Genomic DNA, 20318 nt, shown 5'->3' with positions numbered 1-20318 from the left:
CACAAGCTGATATCCTGATTCTCTTTGGTTTGTTTGTGCATCATTGTGATAGCTGGACTCTCTGGTTATCTAACTGCTTGGTGTGTTTCTGTTTTGGGCTCTGATCACATTTGTGGACTAAACACTATTCACCTAAGGACTTTGTTTGGACTTATTCTCACTCCTTTATTTGGAGAGAGCTTCTCCTGCACTACTATTTTGAATTTCACTATAGAGTCTTGTCTAGATGTCATTTTTGGATAATTTACCCAATATATCCAGTCCACATCCAATATAACAATTGTTTCTACTCTGCACACAACATTAAGGTGTAGCGCTAAGTTTTGTATATTCTTTTCTGGATACTAAAAGGAGCAGAGTCCCCAAAAGCACACAGTAATGATGTGAGGCTCCTGTCATACCGATGCTGGGAGATTGAAGTGTCAAACGCACCATTGTATGAAACAGACTTTATATATCAAATATGTTCAATTAAATTAAGTTACCCCTGCAACAATTTCATGTAAGCCCTCGATTTTTAAAAATAAATAAATTACACATTTCAATTACATATAATTTGCACTTCATAAAAAAAGAATAATTAATGTTTAGACACTACCGGTATTGCCTCAAATTCTCTCTATTGTACTTCTCAAAGCAACTTACTGGAGATTTGGCTTGCGTTCCATGGAAACCTGGTTTAACAAAAACAAAACAAATACTTGTTAGATAAAACAAATCTGCCATATTATACAGTCACTAAGCATAATAAGGAAAAAAATTTGCTAAGAATTTACGATGAGCTGAAAGTGTCACACGTATGCTGGTTTAGGGGAATGACCTCCAAAACTGGTCCTGCTCATGGAAAGGGATTGACTCAAGCTCCTGGTACCCGGCTCTCCAGTTCCAAATTCAGTTGGGTGATGGTGTTTAAATCTATTGATGGTGGCTCCCTTGAGAGGCCCCCAAGCACGCAGAGCAGATCATGCTGCTGGTATGGAGTATGGTCCTACATTAGGCTTATGGGCTATTAATCTGTACACAAACACCCTGTTCAGCCTGTCCTGAGGCTGAGGAGACAGCCTAGACTTACTGCCAATGGAAAGCTCAAAGTACCATTACCCTGAGGGAGGCAGCCAGGTACATCTCTGTAAATTTGGGGTGCGGTATGCAGCAAGGTAGTTCTCCTGCTAGATAGTCCTTTAGTGCTGCAATCTAACAGGGCAATATGACTTTTGCAATTAGGTAATGAGAAGGTCCTGGGAGGATTTCCTCCTTTCTGCTACATGGGTGGACAGGTGCAGAAGAGAAGTGACTGTCCGACAAGTGGACAATCTCTTTAAGGGTTCATGAAAATACGGCATAATCCCTTTCCCTTTTAAATAAAATAAAAAAAATTAAAGTACGAAGATTCAAAAACCTGAAGTTCTACATGGAGCCAATTCAGCCTCCCAGATAGGGGTGATGTCTTAGCTGTGTTTAGTTTCAGATTTAAGCTGGATACACACTGATGCAATTATCGTTCAGATCACACAATTCATGACCATTTGTTCAAATATTGCAAAGTATGTACGCTCCCACGATTATTGTTTATTGTACCAAAACACATCACATCTGTTGATTTGGTTTTCTAAACTTCCTAAAAATCTAGATCAATTATGGAACGATGTCGGGCAAATGTGGAAGTGTGAACGTATTCAAGACCAGCAGTGTCCATAGATCTCTACGGAGTATGCAGAGTCACGATCTTTTCAGCAGATGGTTATGAGAGATGAAGATCACAGATCTGAAGGTAAATCGTGTAGGTGTGTGTGCATTAATCGGCAAGCTCATGGGGACTTTCAGTGGTTGATAAAATTGTTACAGAAATTGATCTTAAGTAAGATTGCATAGTGTGTAGCTAGATTTAGGGCTTATTTGAGGTGACAAGATTCACCTTACCATACATTTCCATGGCTATTGTGCCTCACCTGAGGTCTGCGGTTCCACAAAGTTCAGATAAAAGTGCTGTTTTCGGTTTGCCCGGTCCTTAGTATGAAGCTGGTCCAGTGCCAGGAAGGCCTAAAGGCACACAGATAGCACAAAGAGAAAAAACCAAGAGAAATTACACTATGAAACATCAGTCAAACAGAAGCAGCAGTGTGTATTTGTGCCTGCTCTCTAGCAGCTGCAAAAGATAGGGCTTTTGAGAGGCATATATGCTGGTCTGCCTCAGCCGCATTTGTGCCTTCCTGGTTAGAAGGAGGTGCAAGTGTCTGATGTGCGCAACTCTGCATGCTCTTGTATGTGTCATTCTATCTCTGTCAGAATTTATACTACATAAACAGCTCAGCTCAGTATCAGGCACAGTGTGTGTACTGAGCTGGAGGGTGGCACTATATACCTGCTGGGTGCATGTATTAGTTATTCATGCATTACATAATAGACTGTTCCTCTTTTTCGACAATAAATATTTTACAAAAATAATAACCTGCCCTGCCTAAAATAATGGATATTAAGCAAACATTTCTTTTTTTTTTTTAAAACATATTTTATTAAGGAGATTTTTCAGTTTTCAAAACAGTGTAAAGTTTAAGTTACATTGATCAAACAACAAGTACCTTGCAGATGAAAAGAACAATGTGAACTTTGTCAATCAAAGTAAAAACATAGAAAGGGAAAGAAAAGAGAGAAAGCAGGGAACAGGGGCAGGGGAAGGAAAGAGGGAGAGGAAAGGAGGCAATGTTAGTGTGGTAAGAGGGAGAAGGGAAAGGGGCACCTGACTTGGCATCTAGATGTATTACGTGTATCTACCATATGTTGCACATCTTCTAACTCTATATTTAATAGTTTCCATTCTAATCAGGCCTTGGTTGTTCTGAGCCATAAGAGGCGAGCCAAGGATCCCAAATCGCACGAAATTTATTGGGACGGTCATTGAGGATGCTTGTAATGTGTTCACAGCTATATGTCTGCCATGTTCTATTGATGATTTCAGGCAGCGATGGGGATTCTGGATGTTTCCAATTTGCTGCTATTGCGCATTTAGCCGCATTAAGTATATGGCCTATGAGCGCCATAGTATATTTGTTAACATCCGGTATAGGCCTATGCAATAGTGAATATGAGGGGCAGGGGGGGAGTTTTACTGCGGTGACTCTATTAATTAAATTGTGAATTTTCCGCCAGAATTCCACAAGTCTCGGACAGGACCACCAAACATGTTGGAATGAGCCTTCCTGCCCACATAGTCTCCAGCATTGAGCAGAGGAGTCAGGATATATGGCTTTCAAGCGGGTTGGGACCAAATACCATCTATATAAGAGCTTATACGAGTTCTGCTTGGTACGGACACAGATAGAGCTTTTAGCGACTCGTGCCCTGATCTTAGCCCATTCCTCTATCTCTAGCTCGACGCCAAGGTCTTCTTCCCATTTCAGCTCGTAACGATCTTTGGCAGGTTGACGAAATGCCACCATGATACTGTAAAAAGTAGATATTAGACCAGTAGGAAGGGATTTACGTCTGCAAAAAGTTTCTAAAGGTGTACGTTGGTATATAAGCTTAAGCGTTGGGAGCGATTGATATAAGTGTCTCAACTGAAGGTATTGATAGAAACGGTCATGGGGAATGCCATATCGTCGTTGTAAGTCCGCAAATTCAGGGAATATCTGCGTGGGCGCTATGTCAGTAATAAATCTTAGACCTTGTCGGGACCAGTGGTGAAAAGAGGAGTGTTGTTGCCCTGGTGGAAAAGCTGGATTGTTCCACAGTGGGAACATAGCTTCTGGGTTTTTTATTAGCTGAAACGTGCGGGTACTGTAGTCCCACATCTGGAGGGAGAAACGGGTGGTGGATAAGAGTAACGGGAGTGGTGGTCTATGTTTGATTGATATCCAAAGCAGTGTATAGGGCGAGAGTAATTGCAAAAAAGTAGCCTCAATGTCTACCCAGAGCCTAGTGGAAGATGGAGAGTGAAATAAGACTAGCTGGGTTAGGTGTGCAGCATTATAGTATTTAGAGATGTTTGGGAGGCCCACCCCCCCTTCTGAATTTCGTCGGAAGAGCGTGCAGGCTCTTACTCTGGGTCGTTTGCCTGCCCAAACAAATCTAGTAATTTGCTTCTGGAGGGTCTGTAGCGCCAGAGAGGGTACTCGAGGGTTTGAAACAAATAAAGAATTCGTGGCAAGAGATTCATTTTTACCACCGCCATGCGGCCGAGCCAAGAGATATATAGCTTATCCCATTTTTCAAGATCACGTTTGAGTGAGTCTAAAAGCCTAGGGAAGTTAGCTGCGTATATCTGATTATAATGGGTCGTTAAGTAAATTCCCAGGTATTTAAGTTTATCTTGTTGCCATCGGAAGTTTGTTTGGTTCTTCAGGGTATCTAATAGGCGGGGAGGTAGGTTAAGAGGGAGAATTTCTGATTTGTCCATGTTGATCTTGAAGTTAGACACTGCGCCATACTCATCAAGTTCTTTTTGAAGGGATGGGATGGAGGCAAGGGGGTTGGTAACTGTAAGAAGAATATCATCTGCGTACATAGATATCTTATAATTAGTCGTCCCCGTTTGAATTCCAGAAATTGTCGGGTTCCTGCGTATACGCGATGCCAGTGGTTCCATCGTGAGAGCGAACAGCAAGGGGGAGAGTGGGCAGCCCTGTCGAGTACCATTTGTAATGTGAAACGGGGACGATGCGGCGCCATTGGCTATAACCGTAGCTGAGGGATTGTGATAGAGAGACGCTAGGCCACATAGGAAACGGCCCCTGAACCCCATTGTGCCCAAGGTGGCTCTCATGAAGGGCCATGAGACCCTGTCGAACGCCTTTTCTGCATCAAGAGACTCCACCAGAGCAGGGACCCGGGCCCGGTTTGCTATTTCAATTAGATCAATAGCCCGTCTAGTATTGTCGGCTCCTTGCCGACTAGGGATAAAACCCACCTGATCTGGGTGGACCAAGGCGGGAATCACTCTGGCTAGTCTGTTTGCTAGTAGTTTGGCGAATAGCTTTAGGTCCACATTTAATAGCGAAATTGGTCGATAGCTTGCACAGTGACTAGGGTCGCGTCCCTCTTTAGCTATAACAATAACGTCTGCTCTGGTGGTGTCCCTTTCAAAGTGCCCACCATTCAAAATTGTTTCAAAAAGCGAGAGAAGCATAGGTGCCAGATCAGAGCCAAATTTTTTATAATAGATTGCCGTGAGACCATCTGGGCCTGGAGCTGCCGAGTTTCTTAGGGTCTTAATGGTTGCTTTGATCTCTTTTATCGTGATGTCAGCGTTTAGAATTAAGAGCTCTGCCGCAGTGAGGCGGGGGAGGGAACAGGTCTGAAGAAAGTCTCGTATCTGGGTATGAAGAATATCTGGGGAGTCTGTTGTCAAGGGGAGATTATATAGTAAAGTGTAATAGGTGCTGAATCTATCAGCTATAGATTGTGGGTCGTATAGTGATTGCTGTGCTTGATCCTTAATGGATATTATGCGATTACGGGTCCGCTTGCTCTGAAGCCTACGAGCGAGCAATGTATCAGCTTTATCCCCTTTTTCATAGTGTCGCTGTTGGAGCCATTGAAGGGTCTTAGCCGCCTTTGAGGCTAGTAGTTTACCTAGTTGTCCTCGCAGAGACAGAAGTTTTAAATAAGTTTTACGTTTGGGATATGTTTGGTGCTGTCTGGTTAGGGTTTGGATTTGGGCTTCTAAGTCAGTGACTGCTTTTTGATGTAGCTTTTTCTCGTGAGATGCTAAACTGATCAGGCGTCCTCTGATGGTCGCTTTATGAGCTTCCCATCTTACAGTAGAAGTGGTATCTTCTGGGGCATTGTCTATTAAGCAAACATTTCTAACATCAAATATCTAATTCAACTCAGGTGTTTGGATATTAAAATAAGTAGGAAAACAGAAGCACTGAATGTGGACCCGACGACCAATAGCAAGGCTGCCGCTGAGAGGTCCTAGGACTTTGTAGGACTAGGGGGTAAATTTGACTTTGTAGGACTAGGGGGTAAATTTATCAAGCTGCGAGTTTGAAAAAGTGGAGATGTTGCCTATAGCAACCAAACAAAGTCTAGCTGTCATTGTGTAGAATGTACTAAATAAATGATAACTGGAATTTGATTGGTTGACATAGGCAACATCTTCACTTTTTCAAACCCACAACTTGATAAATTTACCCTTTTACTTTGTATATAGTCTATTGTCTATTATTCTATATCTCTCACCGCATCTCTAAACCTGTGTCTCTGACATTCAGTACATCTAAGTTTATATTCGCCACACCATAATAACACATACATATGACCATAAAACACTTCTACCATTACACTTTACACCAGGAAACCGTGTAGTTACTTGTACTAGAAATATTATTATTATTGTTGTTGGCAATACCTTACGGTTGAACAACAATCTCAGATAGGGAAGAAGTACTCTTTAGAATATATTTTATAATTGAATTTTCTGCCCTAAAAGTTACAATCTCCTTTAGATTATAGTTCTTATCTTAAGGGTCCTTCTCAGTAGTTCTCATCCAGACGTGTGTCTTTGAACAAGGTACTCAAGTCACATTCCAAATGGAACATAATAAGAGTAAGCCATATGGCTCGGGATCTATTGAGCGGTGTTCTTCTGTGTCACCTGTGCTGTCCACACAAGGACTGAAAGATAATTAGGTCTTTGTAATGTTCTTGTGTTCTCCTCTATATAGTACTTTATCCCTGTCTGTGTGGAGAGCAATGCAGCTAATTTTATCAAAATTGTTCATCTGGATGAGCCCTAAGACTCAATCCATGCCAGAAATAGCTATAATGTCACTCTTTAACCGATAGTGATAAAAATTATCAGTCCATACGGATATCAGGATCTATCCATATCTGTCACACTGCACATACTAAGCCCTGCATTTATGATACAGTCATGTTAGGGTTAGTGATCTGCGGTGTTTGCCTTCACAACTTATCTTTTAGGGTTTCTCTGTCTTGTTGATGTAGATCAGCCAAACAGAGGAGCCCAACGCTGTTTCACTGGTTCAGCCAATCAGAGGAACTATATGATGTGTCAATAGATCAGCCAATCAGTCAGCCAGAGGAGCCATACAATCTGTCACTAGGTCAGTCAATCAGAGAAGCTCTATTTTGTGTCAGTAGATCAACCAATTAACGAAGCCCTACACTGTCTCACTACATCAGCCAATTAGAGGATCCCTACACTGTGTCGTTAGATCAGCCAATCAGAGAGCCCCTTGACCAGATCAGCCAGTCATGGAAATCCTACATCGGCCAATCAAAGGAGCCCTAACCTATGTCACCAGGATCAGAGAAATGATGCGCAGCCCGTGGGTCAGATCCCCAGTTGAGGTCCCCCGATGATCAGATATGCAATACATTCTGTTGGGAACCACCTCTTTGAGGATCCAGAAAAATGGCAGAAAAAATGTAGAGCACCATTATAATAGGGAGGTAAATATAGATTTACTTTTTAAGTGTTTTTTTTTTTTTTTTCATTATGTACTTATTCTATGTGTTTATATCTTCTGTCTATTTTTTTCCAGCGTTTTTCTCTCATACATGACAACAGGGCTGGTGCTGGGATCTACAGATCTCCCCCATACACCCGAACTTATTTTGATCCCTGCTCTGTTCAGAGTGAGAGTTTGGATCTTAAGGGGGCACCGTGCCCATGCCGAAAAAATAAAAAATATTTCGGCACAGACAGGCTTGTGGGGCGCCCTATATTCCGCTGGCCCACCATGACCACCAAAGTTAGTTCCTTTTGAGTTTTAGTTAAGGACGTTGAAATGTAATGGTGAACCCTTTGCCATTTGTTGGAGATTGCACTAGTAGAGCTTTTATTTTACATCTTAGAAAACGGGATCATATTTCCCCCATCATTTATTTAGTACGGAGGGTCAAAGAAATGCAAAGTTGAGCACCTCTGTGTGACGATCTCACCACCATGGTTTAGTACAGTGGCAGAGGTTATGGAAGCAGATAGGTGTCCAGTGTAGAGGACGGTTGTGTTTTTGTTTTCGTTTTGGAAGTTAATTTTAGGAGAGCGGTATCCCCTGTTTCAGAACCTACTGATCAGCCCATGCTCAGAACCAATTCTGAGAGCTTTTTGGCCTAGTGCCAAGAAAGTAGCTGACCACCAGATTGTGACTACTACCGGACATTAGGGAAGGACCTCCTGTGTATAGGTAGCTGTTTGGTAGTGTCTTGGCTTAAGGACTTTAAGGGTTTTAGCACGCATCCAAGTGTGATACTAGTGTCACACGCCGGGTGATCGGGCAGTGCACCCGACCCCCGCCAGACTTGCCTTCCTTTGTCAGTCGGCTCCGTGATGGCCGCCATCATTTTGGATTCGGGTCTGCGCATATTTAAAAAACCTTGGCTGCTCTCCCATTGCCCAGACTATTTGGCACCAACTTTAAAAGGCAACTCCATTGGACATCCGATGCTGTTCTTTGAGTCACTCCCTGGTGCTAAGACGTGGCTTCCCTCTAGTGCCTTGCTTGTCTGCAGAGCTGACGCTCTAACCCTGTTCCAGTGTGCTTAATCATTTGTCCGCAGAGCTGACCCTCTACAGTTGTTAATATGCAATCGAAGGAGAGGATAGAGGGAAATTGTGTATTCAAAGGCACTCTGCGATATTGAGAAATAAATTAAAATGTCTATTCCTTTATTGGTATACTTTAAGAAAAATCCCTCCAGTTGAATAGCTATTCACCCTCCGGGTGCTCCGGTTTCCTCCCACACTCCAAAAACATACTGGAAGGTTAATTGGCTGCTATCAAAAATTGACCCTAGTCTCTACCTCTCTGTCTGTATGTCTATGTGTGTGTCTATATTAGGGAATTTAGACTGTAAGCTCCAATGGGGCAGGGACTGATGTGAATGAGTTCTCTGTACAGCGCTGCGGAATTAGTGGCGCTATATAAATAAATGATGATGATGATGATGATGAACTGTCCAGGACACTTGGCTGGAGTCCCAATTACTGACCTCCACTGTCTTTTATGTGAGTAAAAAAGAGTCCCTCTGGTTTCTAATGTGTCCTCTCGGATGGAGGACAAGTCTCCAAGTAGGGAACTCTACTGCTACAAAGAAGAACAGTTACTAGTACTTAAATTATAAATCTGTGCATTGCTGCTGCTGTCTAGACCTACTGAACTATCTCAACTACCACAGTATCATCCATGTCTGTACATCAAACTGATCCATTGGTGCCCAGATTGGGTAACCGTGTTCTCTAGCATGGAACTGTAAAACCATAAATGACACATGGGCAGTTGACCACCTATTATATTTCCTATTTTCAGTGCCCCCCGGGGTGAAAGCATCCACTGGTTGTTTCATGGTTTATATAACAGAACACAAATTAGGCACCGCTCATATAGCAAAGCATACAGAATGCACAGAGATACAGTAAGCTGTGGCTTATAGGAGGCAGGTAACAGACTCATTATGTAAGGTTATATCCCGGACAGGATGTCATTTGGTTACCGGCATTATGTTAACTGGAAGTGTGGGCAGACAATGTACATATACGCATACAGTTTAATGCACAGATTAATGTAAGGCTATACATTTAAGCAACTGGAGGCACGCGACGTACAGAGTAAATGAGAAAGAATTAGATTAATCCATGATGGGGGGAGGATATGGAAGAACTTAATCCATTAACGCAGGAAAATAACCTGGCAATGTATCGTTTGCAATTACATTCAGGAAACTGTGAATGGAGCCAACACTTAAGTACTTGTGTCTCCCCATAATACCTCAAAATAATGCTGTAAATACACACAAAACACATATTGTCATGTTCAGAAAGTTACTTAACATGTCCCTTGGTTCATAATAGAACCATAGTGTAACATGATGTTTAAACACACAAGAGGGGAAGCCAAATAATTGTGTTTTATCCATATTGTGTTCACTTCCTTTAAATATATTGCTCATTTTGCAACCAGGGCTGCAAAATATATTTTAAAAAATATAAGAAAAATAAAAGTAATAGAAGAAAAAAATAGAAGCTCGGTAAATATCAGACTCTATCCAAGTAGTAAAATTGTCATTCCTGTACATGCCGTTATTACTTTCAGATAAAGTAATCGTTAACAGGTTTAGTCATTTTATATAAAACAATGCACTGTACAGTTCAACACAAATATAAAATAAAACGATGCCTGGCAAAAATTGCAGAAATAAAGCAGACACAATATTAGTATAATGATGGTTACATGTTCATTTAACCTACAATAAACTGATATTTTTATAAATGGATCACTTAGAGGATTTCAGCTGTGGAAAAAGAGCTGTGAAGATGGAATGCTGGAAGTTAGAGGTACATCATACTTGCCAACTTTTCCTCGTTGGCTTCAGGGAGATCCCGGGGGAGGTGGGCGTGCGGGGTCGGGGCTTGACTAATCGCAGGGGCTAAGATGATGCGATATTTGCTTCATTAAGCCCCCCCCTGACACTTATCTATTGCAGGGCCGAGAACCGGGAGGTTGCCCTGCTCTCCAAGGAGGTCTCCCAGAAATGCGGGAGTCTCCCGAACATTCCGGGAGAGTAGGCAACGATGTGTTAAAGAAAAGCAGCTAATGAATCTCTAGAGACTGAAGTGTCTTTTACATTTCTGTCTCCATTACTGAAGTCATGTTGTCTTACCTGTCAGTCTTTGATTAAATCATGGTCTCCATGAAAATGGCCACCTCCATAGGCATCAATACATGGACATAGGACACAATTTCTGAACTGTGGCATCATGCCACAGATGGTGAAGCCAACCACGTCTTGTACTGGCTCAGCATCAGGGAGAATGCCAGACTCTTCAGGGAGTGAGGGAGATCACCCCTATTTCAGGGAGTCTCCCTGACATTCAGGGAGAGTTGGCAAGTATGGGTTACATATTTACAAACAGAAACCATATTGGAGGGACATATTTTTTTTCAGAAAGTTTGTTTTTCATCACCAAAATTGGCACAATTTCAGACTTACCACAGGCGGCATATTCATTACCATCAACGTCAGACAGGACAATCCAGTGTCATCTTGAACAGTTGCGTCACATTTGAGGTGCAGCAGCAAACGCGCCGCCTCACTGCGATCTGAGAAAGATAACCGATGCTGTAAACAAATCAATAATGGGCTATCTACCACTTACTTATGGACAGCACACTATCTTGATTGTAGTAGGATTATTATTATTATTATTGTCTAATGAAAATATCAAGACTGTATAATAATTTTCTTGCAGGAATTGTCCTAGATTCTATAAAAGTGTCATTGAGTCTGCTTGTAGAGTTTACCTCGCCTGCGGTGCAATTTTTCTTGTTGTGTCCCACATTTCCCTTATCTCCTCTTAAAACCTGTATTATTCCTTTTAAAGTGTGATAATCCTCTGTCAATACAACAGATTGGGAATGAATTTAGAGGCAATGTCAATATTGGGTTCAAATCATGATGGACAGAATGCAAACGGGATCCAGGCCCTAACATTTCCCTGTAAAAGGCAGAAATAAACACAGGAAATGTGTGAGTTTAGGAGTACCAAGATGCACACAAATGGTAATGTTTGCTGAAACGTTCCACAGGAGTACCACTGGGAGAAATATCATCATCATCACGACTTATTTATATAGCGCTACTAATTACGCAGCGCTGTACAGAAAATTCACATCAGTCACTGCCCCATTGGGGCTTACAGTCTAAATTCCCGAACACAGACAGACAAACAGACTAGGGTCAATTTGTTGTCTGCTAATTAACCTACCAGTATGTTTTTGGAGTGTGGGAGGAAACCGGAGCACCCGGAGGAAACCCACGCAAACACGGGGAGAACATACAAACTCCTCACAGATAAGGCCATGATTGGGAATTGAACTCATGACCCCAGTGCTGTAAGGCAGAAGTGCTAACCACTGAGCTGCCGTGCTGCCCATAAAAAATATATAATACAACTGGTGGGCCAAGGTGGAAATTCTGTTCAGGGATGGGTTACCAGGACTATTTAAGTAAGAGGTGTCTAGCAGCAGCCCATTATCCCTATGCCCTAAGTATTTTCGCACCCTTTCTGCTACAGACCAGTCTATCCAAGCCAGTAGGTCCTGGCGGGAGTTATGGAGTCGCTGGAGTGAATCAGATGAAGGTCATACTATAGATATATCCAGCCACTCCCTGGACTTCCGTCAAAAGCTGATGATGTGATTAGGTTTAGCAGCAGGCCCGGGCAGGTGACCTGGTTGAATCTGGCATTTGCCAGAAGAACCGGCGAGTATTAGTGGTGCCAGAGTTAGCCTTCAGTCCTGATGTTATGCAGCCGCCAAACTCTCTTTAAACAGCTCCCATTAATCATAATCATCTGCTGGCCAGTAAGTAACTCTAGTTTTTTGTGTAGCGTCTCCTTACACTTGGAGAGGTGGAACGGGGAGAGTGTAACCTGATTGCATTACGAAGGCGTTTACGCAAATGAGACACAATTAGGTCACTTCTGCGCTTGTTGGATGACTGTTGTAACGTTAAAAAATGATGACAATGACTTCTGATTGGCTGTTAGCACACTGATCCCTCCAACATAATTCATAAACAGCTATATTAGATGCAGTCAGGGCTGTCTATTCACATTACTTAAACAACATTTCCATTTGGACTACTGCAGGAAAAAACATTTCTTACTTGTTCTTTAAAGGGCAAAAGAACAGATGTACATTTACTTTGTGTTTGCATTTTGTTTTTGTATTTAATCATATTCTAGAAAATGTGTCTTTATTTATAGCACTGTCAAGACAGTATTCTCCATTGTGTACATGACACATCATTATATTATTATATTCTGTAGAAATAGGGTAATACAACTTTAGCATTTACTAACACTGTCAATCCGCATCTCAACACTATTTTTACACTATTGTAGCTAAGTATAATCATCTGTACACCTGTATGTCTGGCACAAATATTCTCTGTTATTCAACTGGATGGACATTTTGGGACTGATTCACGTTCGGACGAAACCTGCACTCAACTTGGGTTTAAAAAGAGAGCAAGGAACTTGAGTGTAGTTCAAATCCAAGCGGCGCTTAAGATACGTTTCCATTTTAATCTGGGTGTAAGCAGTGTCGGACTGGTGCATAAAGGGCCCACCGGGGAATGCAACACTAGGGGCCCACCAAAGGTGGTGTGGTCAGCCATCATAGAGGCCCACCTCTATCACACCACACCACACCACACCAGACACTAGAGGGGGAGTGGTCAGTCCAAGAAGGACATCTAGCACCTTAGTGCAGTATATAAAGTACATAAAGAATGCAGTGTGTGTATAAAGAATACACAGTCTTGAACTGCCCCTTAGATTGGGCAGAACAGTCACCAAAAATCAGGATTGTCCCACTAGACCAGGATTGGCTAACCTGTGGCACTCCAGGTGTTGTGAAACTACAAGCCCCAGCATACTTTGCCAATATATAGCAGCTTATTGCTGTAAGGGTATGGCTGGGACTTATAGTTTCACAACACCTGGAGTACCACAGTTTAGCCAAGCCTGCACTAGATTTAGATCATTTGACAGACTGTCCTACCTGTTGTTGTCACTTTTACCACCTGTGGCTGCTGGTTTCTTTAGTTGGGGCTTGTCTGGATCCTGGAATGTTGAGGGCCCTATTTGGAAAAAATAATGGGTACATTTAGAAACGCCAACCATCCCTGCCATTAAATCAACAGCACCCACATTTAATAATTAGGCCTCCCTTCAGTCCCAACATTAAAATAATAGTACTCACATTAAATAAATAGACCCATTTCCCTCCAACTAACCCCAGCAAAAATGAATATCATTTACGTTTAATATTACCATTTCTCACAACCATCCCCAGGATTAAATCATTCTTATTCACATTTAATAAAGAGCCCTCCTCCACAAACTCAGCCCCACATTCAATTAATAGCCCCATAACACCCCAGCATTAAATCAAAGGTCCTGTCACCCCATCCTAATTTAATAGGCCCCACTATTAAATTAAATAGCTCACCAATAAATTAAATTTCCCCATCACGCCACAAATAAAATAGCACCCATTAGCCCCCACCTAATCTTCACCATTAAATTAATAGCCTACCTCCCACCATTACACTATTAAGACAGCACTCCTCCCTTACCTTATATCACACATTATATTAAGAACCCCCATTCCCTCACACAGCATAGCAGGCCCCTCACTTTCAATCACACACACAGTATAGCAAGGCCCTCCATTCTCACATACACACAGTATAGCAGGCCCTCCCTTCACACACACACACACACACACACACACACACACAGTATAGCAGCCCCCACCTTCTCCCACACACACACAGTATAGCAGGGCCCCCTTCCCTACACATATACACACACACAGTATAGCAGCCCCCACCTTCTCCCACACACACAGTATAGCAGGGCCCTCCATTCTCACATACACACAGTATAGCAGCCCCCCCCCCCCTACACACACACACACACACACACACAGTATAGCAGGGGCCTCCATTCTCTCTCACACACAGTATAGCAGGGGCCTCCATTCTCTCTCACACACAGTATAGCAGGGGCCTCCATTCTCTCACACACACACAGTATAGCAGGGGCCTCCATTCTCTCACACACACAGTATAGCAAGGCCCTCCATTCTCTCTCACACACAGTATAGCAGGGGCCTCCGTTCTCTCACACACACAGTATAGCAGTGGCCTCCATTCTCTCTCACACACAGTATAGCAGGGGCCTCCATTCTCTCACACACAGTATAGCAGTGGCCTCCATTCTCTCTCACACACAGTATAGCAGGGGCCTCCATTCTCTCTCACACACAGTATAGCAGGGGCCTCCATTCTCTCACACACAGTATAGCAGTGGCCTCCATTCTCTCTCACACACAGTATAGCAGGGGCCTCCATTCTCTCTCACACACAGTATAGCAGGGGCCTCCATTCTCTCACACACAGTATAGCAGGGGCCTCCATTCTCTCACACACAGTATAGCAGTGGCCTCCATTCTCTCTCACACACAGTATAGCAGGGGCCTCCATTCTCTCTCACACACAGTATAGCAGGGGCCTCCATTCTCTCTCACACACAGTATAGCAGGGGCCTCCATTCTCTCACACACACACAGTATAGCAGGGGCCTCCGTTCTCTCACACACACAGTATAGCAGTGGCCTCCATTCTCTCTCACACACAGTATAGCAGGGGCCTCCATTCTCTCACACACAGTATAGCAGTGGCCTCCATTCTCTCTCACACACAGTATAGCAGGGGCCTCCATTCTCTCTCACACACAGTATAGCAGGGGCCTCCATTCTCTCACACACAGTATAGCAGTGGCCTCCATTCTCTCTCACACACAGTATAGCAGGGGCCTCCATTCTCTCTCACACACAGTATAGCAGGGCCTCCATTCTCTCACACACAGTATAGCAGGGGCCTCCATTCTCTCACACACAGTATAGCAGTGGCCTCCATTCTCTCTCACACACAGTATAGCAGGGGCCTCCATTCTCTCACACACAGTATAGCAGGGGCCTCCATTCTCTCACACACAGTATAGCAGGGGCCTCCATTCTCTCACACACAGTATAGCAGTGGCCTCCATTCTCTCTCACACACAGTATAGCAGTGGCCTCCATTCTCTCTCACACACAGTATAGCAGGGGCCTCCATTCTCTCACACACAGTATAGCAGGGGCCTCCATTCTCTCACACACAGTATAGCAGGGGCCTCCATTCTCTCTCACACACAGTATAGCAGGGGCCTCCATTCTCTCACACACAGTATAGCAGGGGCCTCCATTCTCTCTCACACACACAGTATAGCAGGGGCCTCCATTCTCTCACACACAGTATAGCAGTGGCCTCCATTCTCTCTCACACACAGTATAGCAGGGGCCTCCATTCTCTCACACACAGTATAGCAGTGGCCTCCATTCTCTCTCACACACAGTATAGCAGGGGCCTCCATTCTCTCACACACAGTATAGCAGGGGCCTCCATTCTCTCACACACAGTATAGCAGGGGCCTCCATTCTCTCACACACAGTATAGCAGTGGCCTCCATTCTCTCTCACACACAGTATAGCAGGGGCCTCCATTCTCTCACACACAGTATAGCAGGGGCCTCCATTCTCTCACACACACAGTATAGCAGGGGCCTCCATTCTCTCACACACACAGTATAGCAGGGGCCTCCATTCTCTCTCACACACACAGTATAGCAGGGGCCTCCATTCTCTCACACACAGTATAGCAGTGGCCTCCATTCTCTCTCACACACAGTATAGCAGGGGCCTCCATTCTCTCACACACACAGTATAGCAGGGGCCTCCATTCTCTCACACACACAGAATAGCAGGGGCCTCCGTTCTGTCACACACAGTATAGCAGGGGCCTCCATTCTCTCTCACACACACAGTATAGCAGGGGCCTCCATTCTCTCTCACACACAGTATAGCAGGGGCCTCCATTCTCTCTCACACACAGTATAGCAGGGGCCTCCATTCTCTCTCACACACAGTATAGCAGTGGCCTCCATTCTCTCTCACACACAGTATAGCAGTGGCCTCCATTCTCTCACACACACAGTATAGCAGGGGCCTCCATTCTCTCACACACACAGTATAGCAGGGGCCTCCATTCTCTCTCACACACAGTATAGCAGGGGCCTCCATTCTCTCACACACAGTATAGCAGGGGCCTCCATTCTCTCACACACACAGTATAGCAGGGGCCTCCATTCTCTCTCACACACAGTATAGCAGGGGCCTCCATTCTCTCACACACAGTATAGCAGTGGCCTCCATTCTCTCTCACACACAGTATAGCAGGGGCCTCCATTCTCTCACACACAGTATAGCAGGGGCCTCCATTCTCTCACACACACAGTATAGCAGGGGCCTCCATTCTCTCACACACACAGTATAGCAGGGGCCTCCATTCTCTCACACACACAGTATAGCAGGGGCCTCCATTCTCTCTCACACACACAGTATAGCAGGGGCCTCCATTCTCTCACACACACAGTATAGCAGGGGCCTCCATTCTCTCACACACAGTATAGCAGGGGCCTCCATTCTCTCTCACACACAGTATAGCAGGGGCCTCCATTCTCTCACACACACAGTATAGCAGGGGCCTCCGTTCTGTCACACACACAGTATAACACACACACTCCCCCACCCCTAATGTTATACTATAGTTCTATCTTAGTCAAGATGTTTGGAAAGCCTGCCAACAAATATGCAACAATATAAACAACTGGTTAAACTAAGTATTACTTACCCAAAAGTTGATAGCTGCAGCCTCTCTGCTCTTCTCCCTTCAGCGGCGGCGGGAACATCAGCTGACAGGGGGAGGGGGCAGGTCACATGATCGCATGTGAAAGATGACTGGCTGTGAGTGACAGCCAGTCATCTGCAGCAGCGGGGACGCCGGAGAGGACTGCAAGCACCCTGGTGTAAACAACGGGCCTCCAGGTAAGCTCCGCCCACATCAAAAAGGGGGTGTGGCCATAAGGTAGCCGGGCCTACCGGTAATTTTACCGGTAGTCCGCTGGGCCAGTCCGACGCTGGGTGTAAGTACATTCTGTCTATACGTTATCTGCCCTAGGTAGACAGACAGAACAGACTGCAGTATACACACAAGCGTATGCGCAATAAGGTCACATTAGAACGCATGCAAAAAATGTTTCTATTATAAAAGAAATGAACAACTCTAAACACTATAATCAATAATAAAAATATGGATTGTTAAAAAAGTTTTTTTTTACATTAAATACATAAATCAGAATGTTCTTAATGTACTTTACATACAGGGCCTGATTAATTAAGAAATGTAAATGCCCATACGTGTTGTATTTGCATATAATTTGCTCTGCACATGCCCACAAACTGACTATATGCCAGTTAACGCAAGTGTATCTATTTAATCATTTAATCTTCGAACGCAAAGGACACTTCATCATCATCATTTCATCATCATCATCATCATCTATTTATATAGCGCCACTAATTTCGCAGCGCTGTACAGGGAACTCCCCAACATACACTCACACAGACAGACACACAGACTAGGGTCAATTTCTTAGCAGCCAATTAACCTACCAATATGTTTTTGGAATGTGGGAGGAAACCAGAGCACCCAGAGAAAACCCACGCAAACACGGGGAGAACATACAAACTCCTCACAGATAAGGCCATGGCCGGGAATTGAACTCATGACCCCAGTGCTGTGAGGCAGAAGTGCTAACCACTGAGCCACTGTCCTGCCCTTCCACCAGCCTATGATTCCATGAGTGGAATGGGGGAGGGAAGGGGAATATGCACGTAGTAAATGTACAGTAAGGGCGTGCCAAGGTTGAGCACATGCACATCCGACTGACTCAAGCTCTGGGCATCTCTCAAGTACATGATTCTCGGCTGTATCACTTGCACCAGCTACAAGGCAGGCGTAAGTGATGACAGCTGTGTATACATGCTAGAACGTGTGTGCAGACGTGACTTGCATGCATTTGCTTTCAAGGGCCGTTTCTGAGCACGTGCAGAGCAATTTCACACAAGATACGGCAAGGAAAGGGACTTACATCCAAACATGGATCTGGCCCATTATGTTGCGATGTGAGGAATGCACAATTGCACCTTCTAGCTGTATCTACTCCTAACTCTAAATGAAGTCAATTATCTTTCTCGCTTCTTTCTGTATTTTACAGAGGGCTTTATATGATTCAGCATGTCTGCTGTGCTGGGTAAGGGACCGTGTCAGGGACTGAGGCGGCGATATCACCATCGTTCACTGGCTCTTACCTAGCTCTGCGGCCAGTTGGAGAGGAGTGCGCTGCTTGTGATCTCGGGCATTGGTGTCTGCGTCTGCCTTCAAAAGGGCTTTCAGAGAATGCACTGCGTCGTATTTAGCGGCATAATGGAGTGGCGTCTGCTTCCCCTTTGTGGCTGCATTGATGTCGGCTGTTAACAAGTGTGCGAGTTAATGAGAAGTATAAATCCAGGTCACTTATATATATTCACATTAAAGGGATACAGCAGAGCTAACACCTACATTAAAAACAGCACTGATGTACGGTGCCTCTTATCCCTTCATCACCCCCATGATTATGATAGGGCTGTAGGGGGGAGCCGTTTGTACGCTGTTGTTGGCATCAAGAAAGGTAGATGAGATTTAAACATTTAAGTCACTGTCCAGACAGGAAAACATAAATAATGTGTAATATTGTGTTCTGCCTGCAGGACACTTATGGTAAAAGGTTTGCACTCAGGTCATCCTAATTTATATTAAAAGCATTTGACTGATTTCGGTAGTTTACTTCTTAAAATCCCAAAACAGATTCATATTTCGGGCCCCACAAATATATTTGGTTACATATTTGGCACTACCTCCCACAATGACAAATTTAACAAAAAGTCAAACATTTTTTAAGGCAGTAGGAAAAGCAGTTGCTGCAGAAAACTATTGGTCATTTTCCCCCATTCGTAATCCGGCTCCGCTGTGTGTGGGCAGATGGGGCCAAATATGGGGACCCCGCACACCCCCTTCTGGACCACCGGTTATCACTTATAATTGATGAGATTTGATGACATAATTTCAGTGATTAGCAGCAAAGCTCATGTATTATAAAGAACAACGTTTCTCCTATTACAGATTATCAGGGTTTAGAAGTCACCTGTATAAGAGCAGTCTGTGGCCTCCAGCTTTTATATGGCCATGGAATTCCTCGGTGATCTTACAATTTACAGCATGGGGTACAGTATCCCATATATTAACATCACGTGTAGATTATATACAAATATACTCACCTCCTTGCTTCAATAACAGGGTGACCATCTCCGGGTAGTCCACAGCAGCAGACACATGCAGCGGGGTGACCCCATAATGATCCCGCTGGTTTACATCGGCCTGTCTTTCAGTCAAGAACTGGGCAACTTCCGTGTGCCAACTTTTAGCTACCTAGGTGTGAGAATGATGACTGTTATATCTGACAGGTAACCATCAACATCATCACCATTTATTTATATAGCGCCACTAATTCCGCAGCGCTGTACAGAGAACTCATTTACATCAGTCCCTGCTCCATTGGAGCTTACAGTCTACCTTTCCTAACACACACACACACACAGACATAGAAAGAGACTAGGGTTAATTTAATAGCAGCCAATTAACCTACTAGTATGTTTTAGAGTATGGGAGGAAACCGGAGTACCCGGAGGAAACCCACGCAAACACGGGGAGAACATACAAACTCCACACAGATAAGGCCGTGGTTAGGAATTAAACTCATGACCACAGTGCTGTTAGGCAGAAGTGCTAACCACTGAGCC

The 20318-nt window shown here is 44.0% G+C and overlaps 1 protein-coding gene across 6 annotated transcripts in view; it reads right to left on the bottom strand.

Moving 5' to 3' along the window:
• LOC142158094 (uncharacterized) overlaps positions 1 to 20318 on the bottom strand; it is a 129637-nt gene that overhangs the window by 67045 nt on the left and 42274 nt on the right. For all 6 annotated transcript variants that reach the window (XM_075211726.1, XM_075211723.1, XM_075211724.1 and 3 more), the window contains 5 exons: positions 19797 to 19947; positions 18792 to 18950; positions 10960 to 11069; positions 1950 to 2040; positions 646 to 674 (listed from right to left, as the gene is read on the bottom strand). In XM_075211726.1, the coding sequence (XP_075067827.1) occupies positions 646 to 674; positions 1950 to 2040; positions 10960 to 11069; positions 18792 to 18950; positions 19797 to 19947 (540 nt within the window). The remainder of the gene's footprint in view (positions 1 to 645; positions 675 to 1949; positions 2041 to 10959; positions 11070 to 18791; positions 18951 to 19796; positions 19948 to 20318) is intronic.

The sequence above is a fragment of the Mixophyes fleayi genome, chromosome 5, assembly GCF_038048845.1.
Source record: "Mixophyes fleayi isolate aMixFle1 chromosome 5, aMixFle1.hap1, whole genome shotgun sequence".
Lineage (NCBI taxonomy): Eukaryota > Metazoa > Chordata > Amphibia > Anura > Limnodynastidae > Mixophyes > Mixophyes fleayi.
This window is presented reverse-complemented; position numbering and strand designations above follow the sequence as displayed.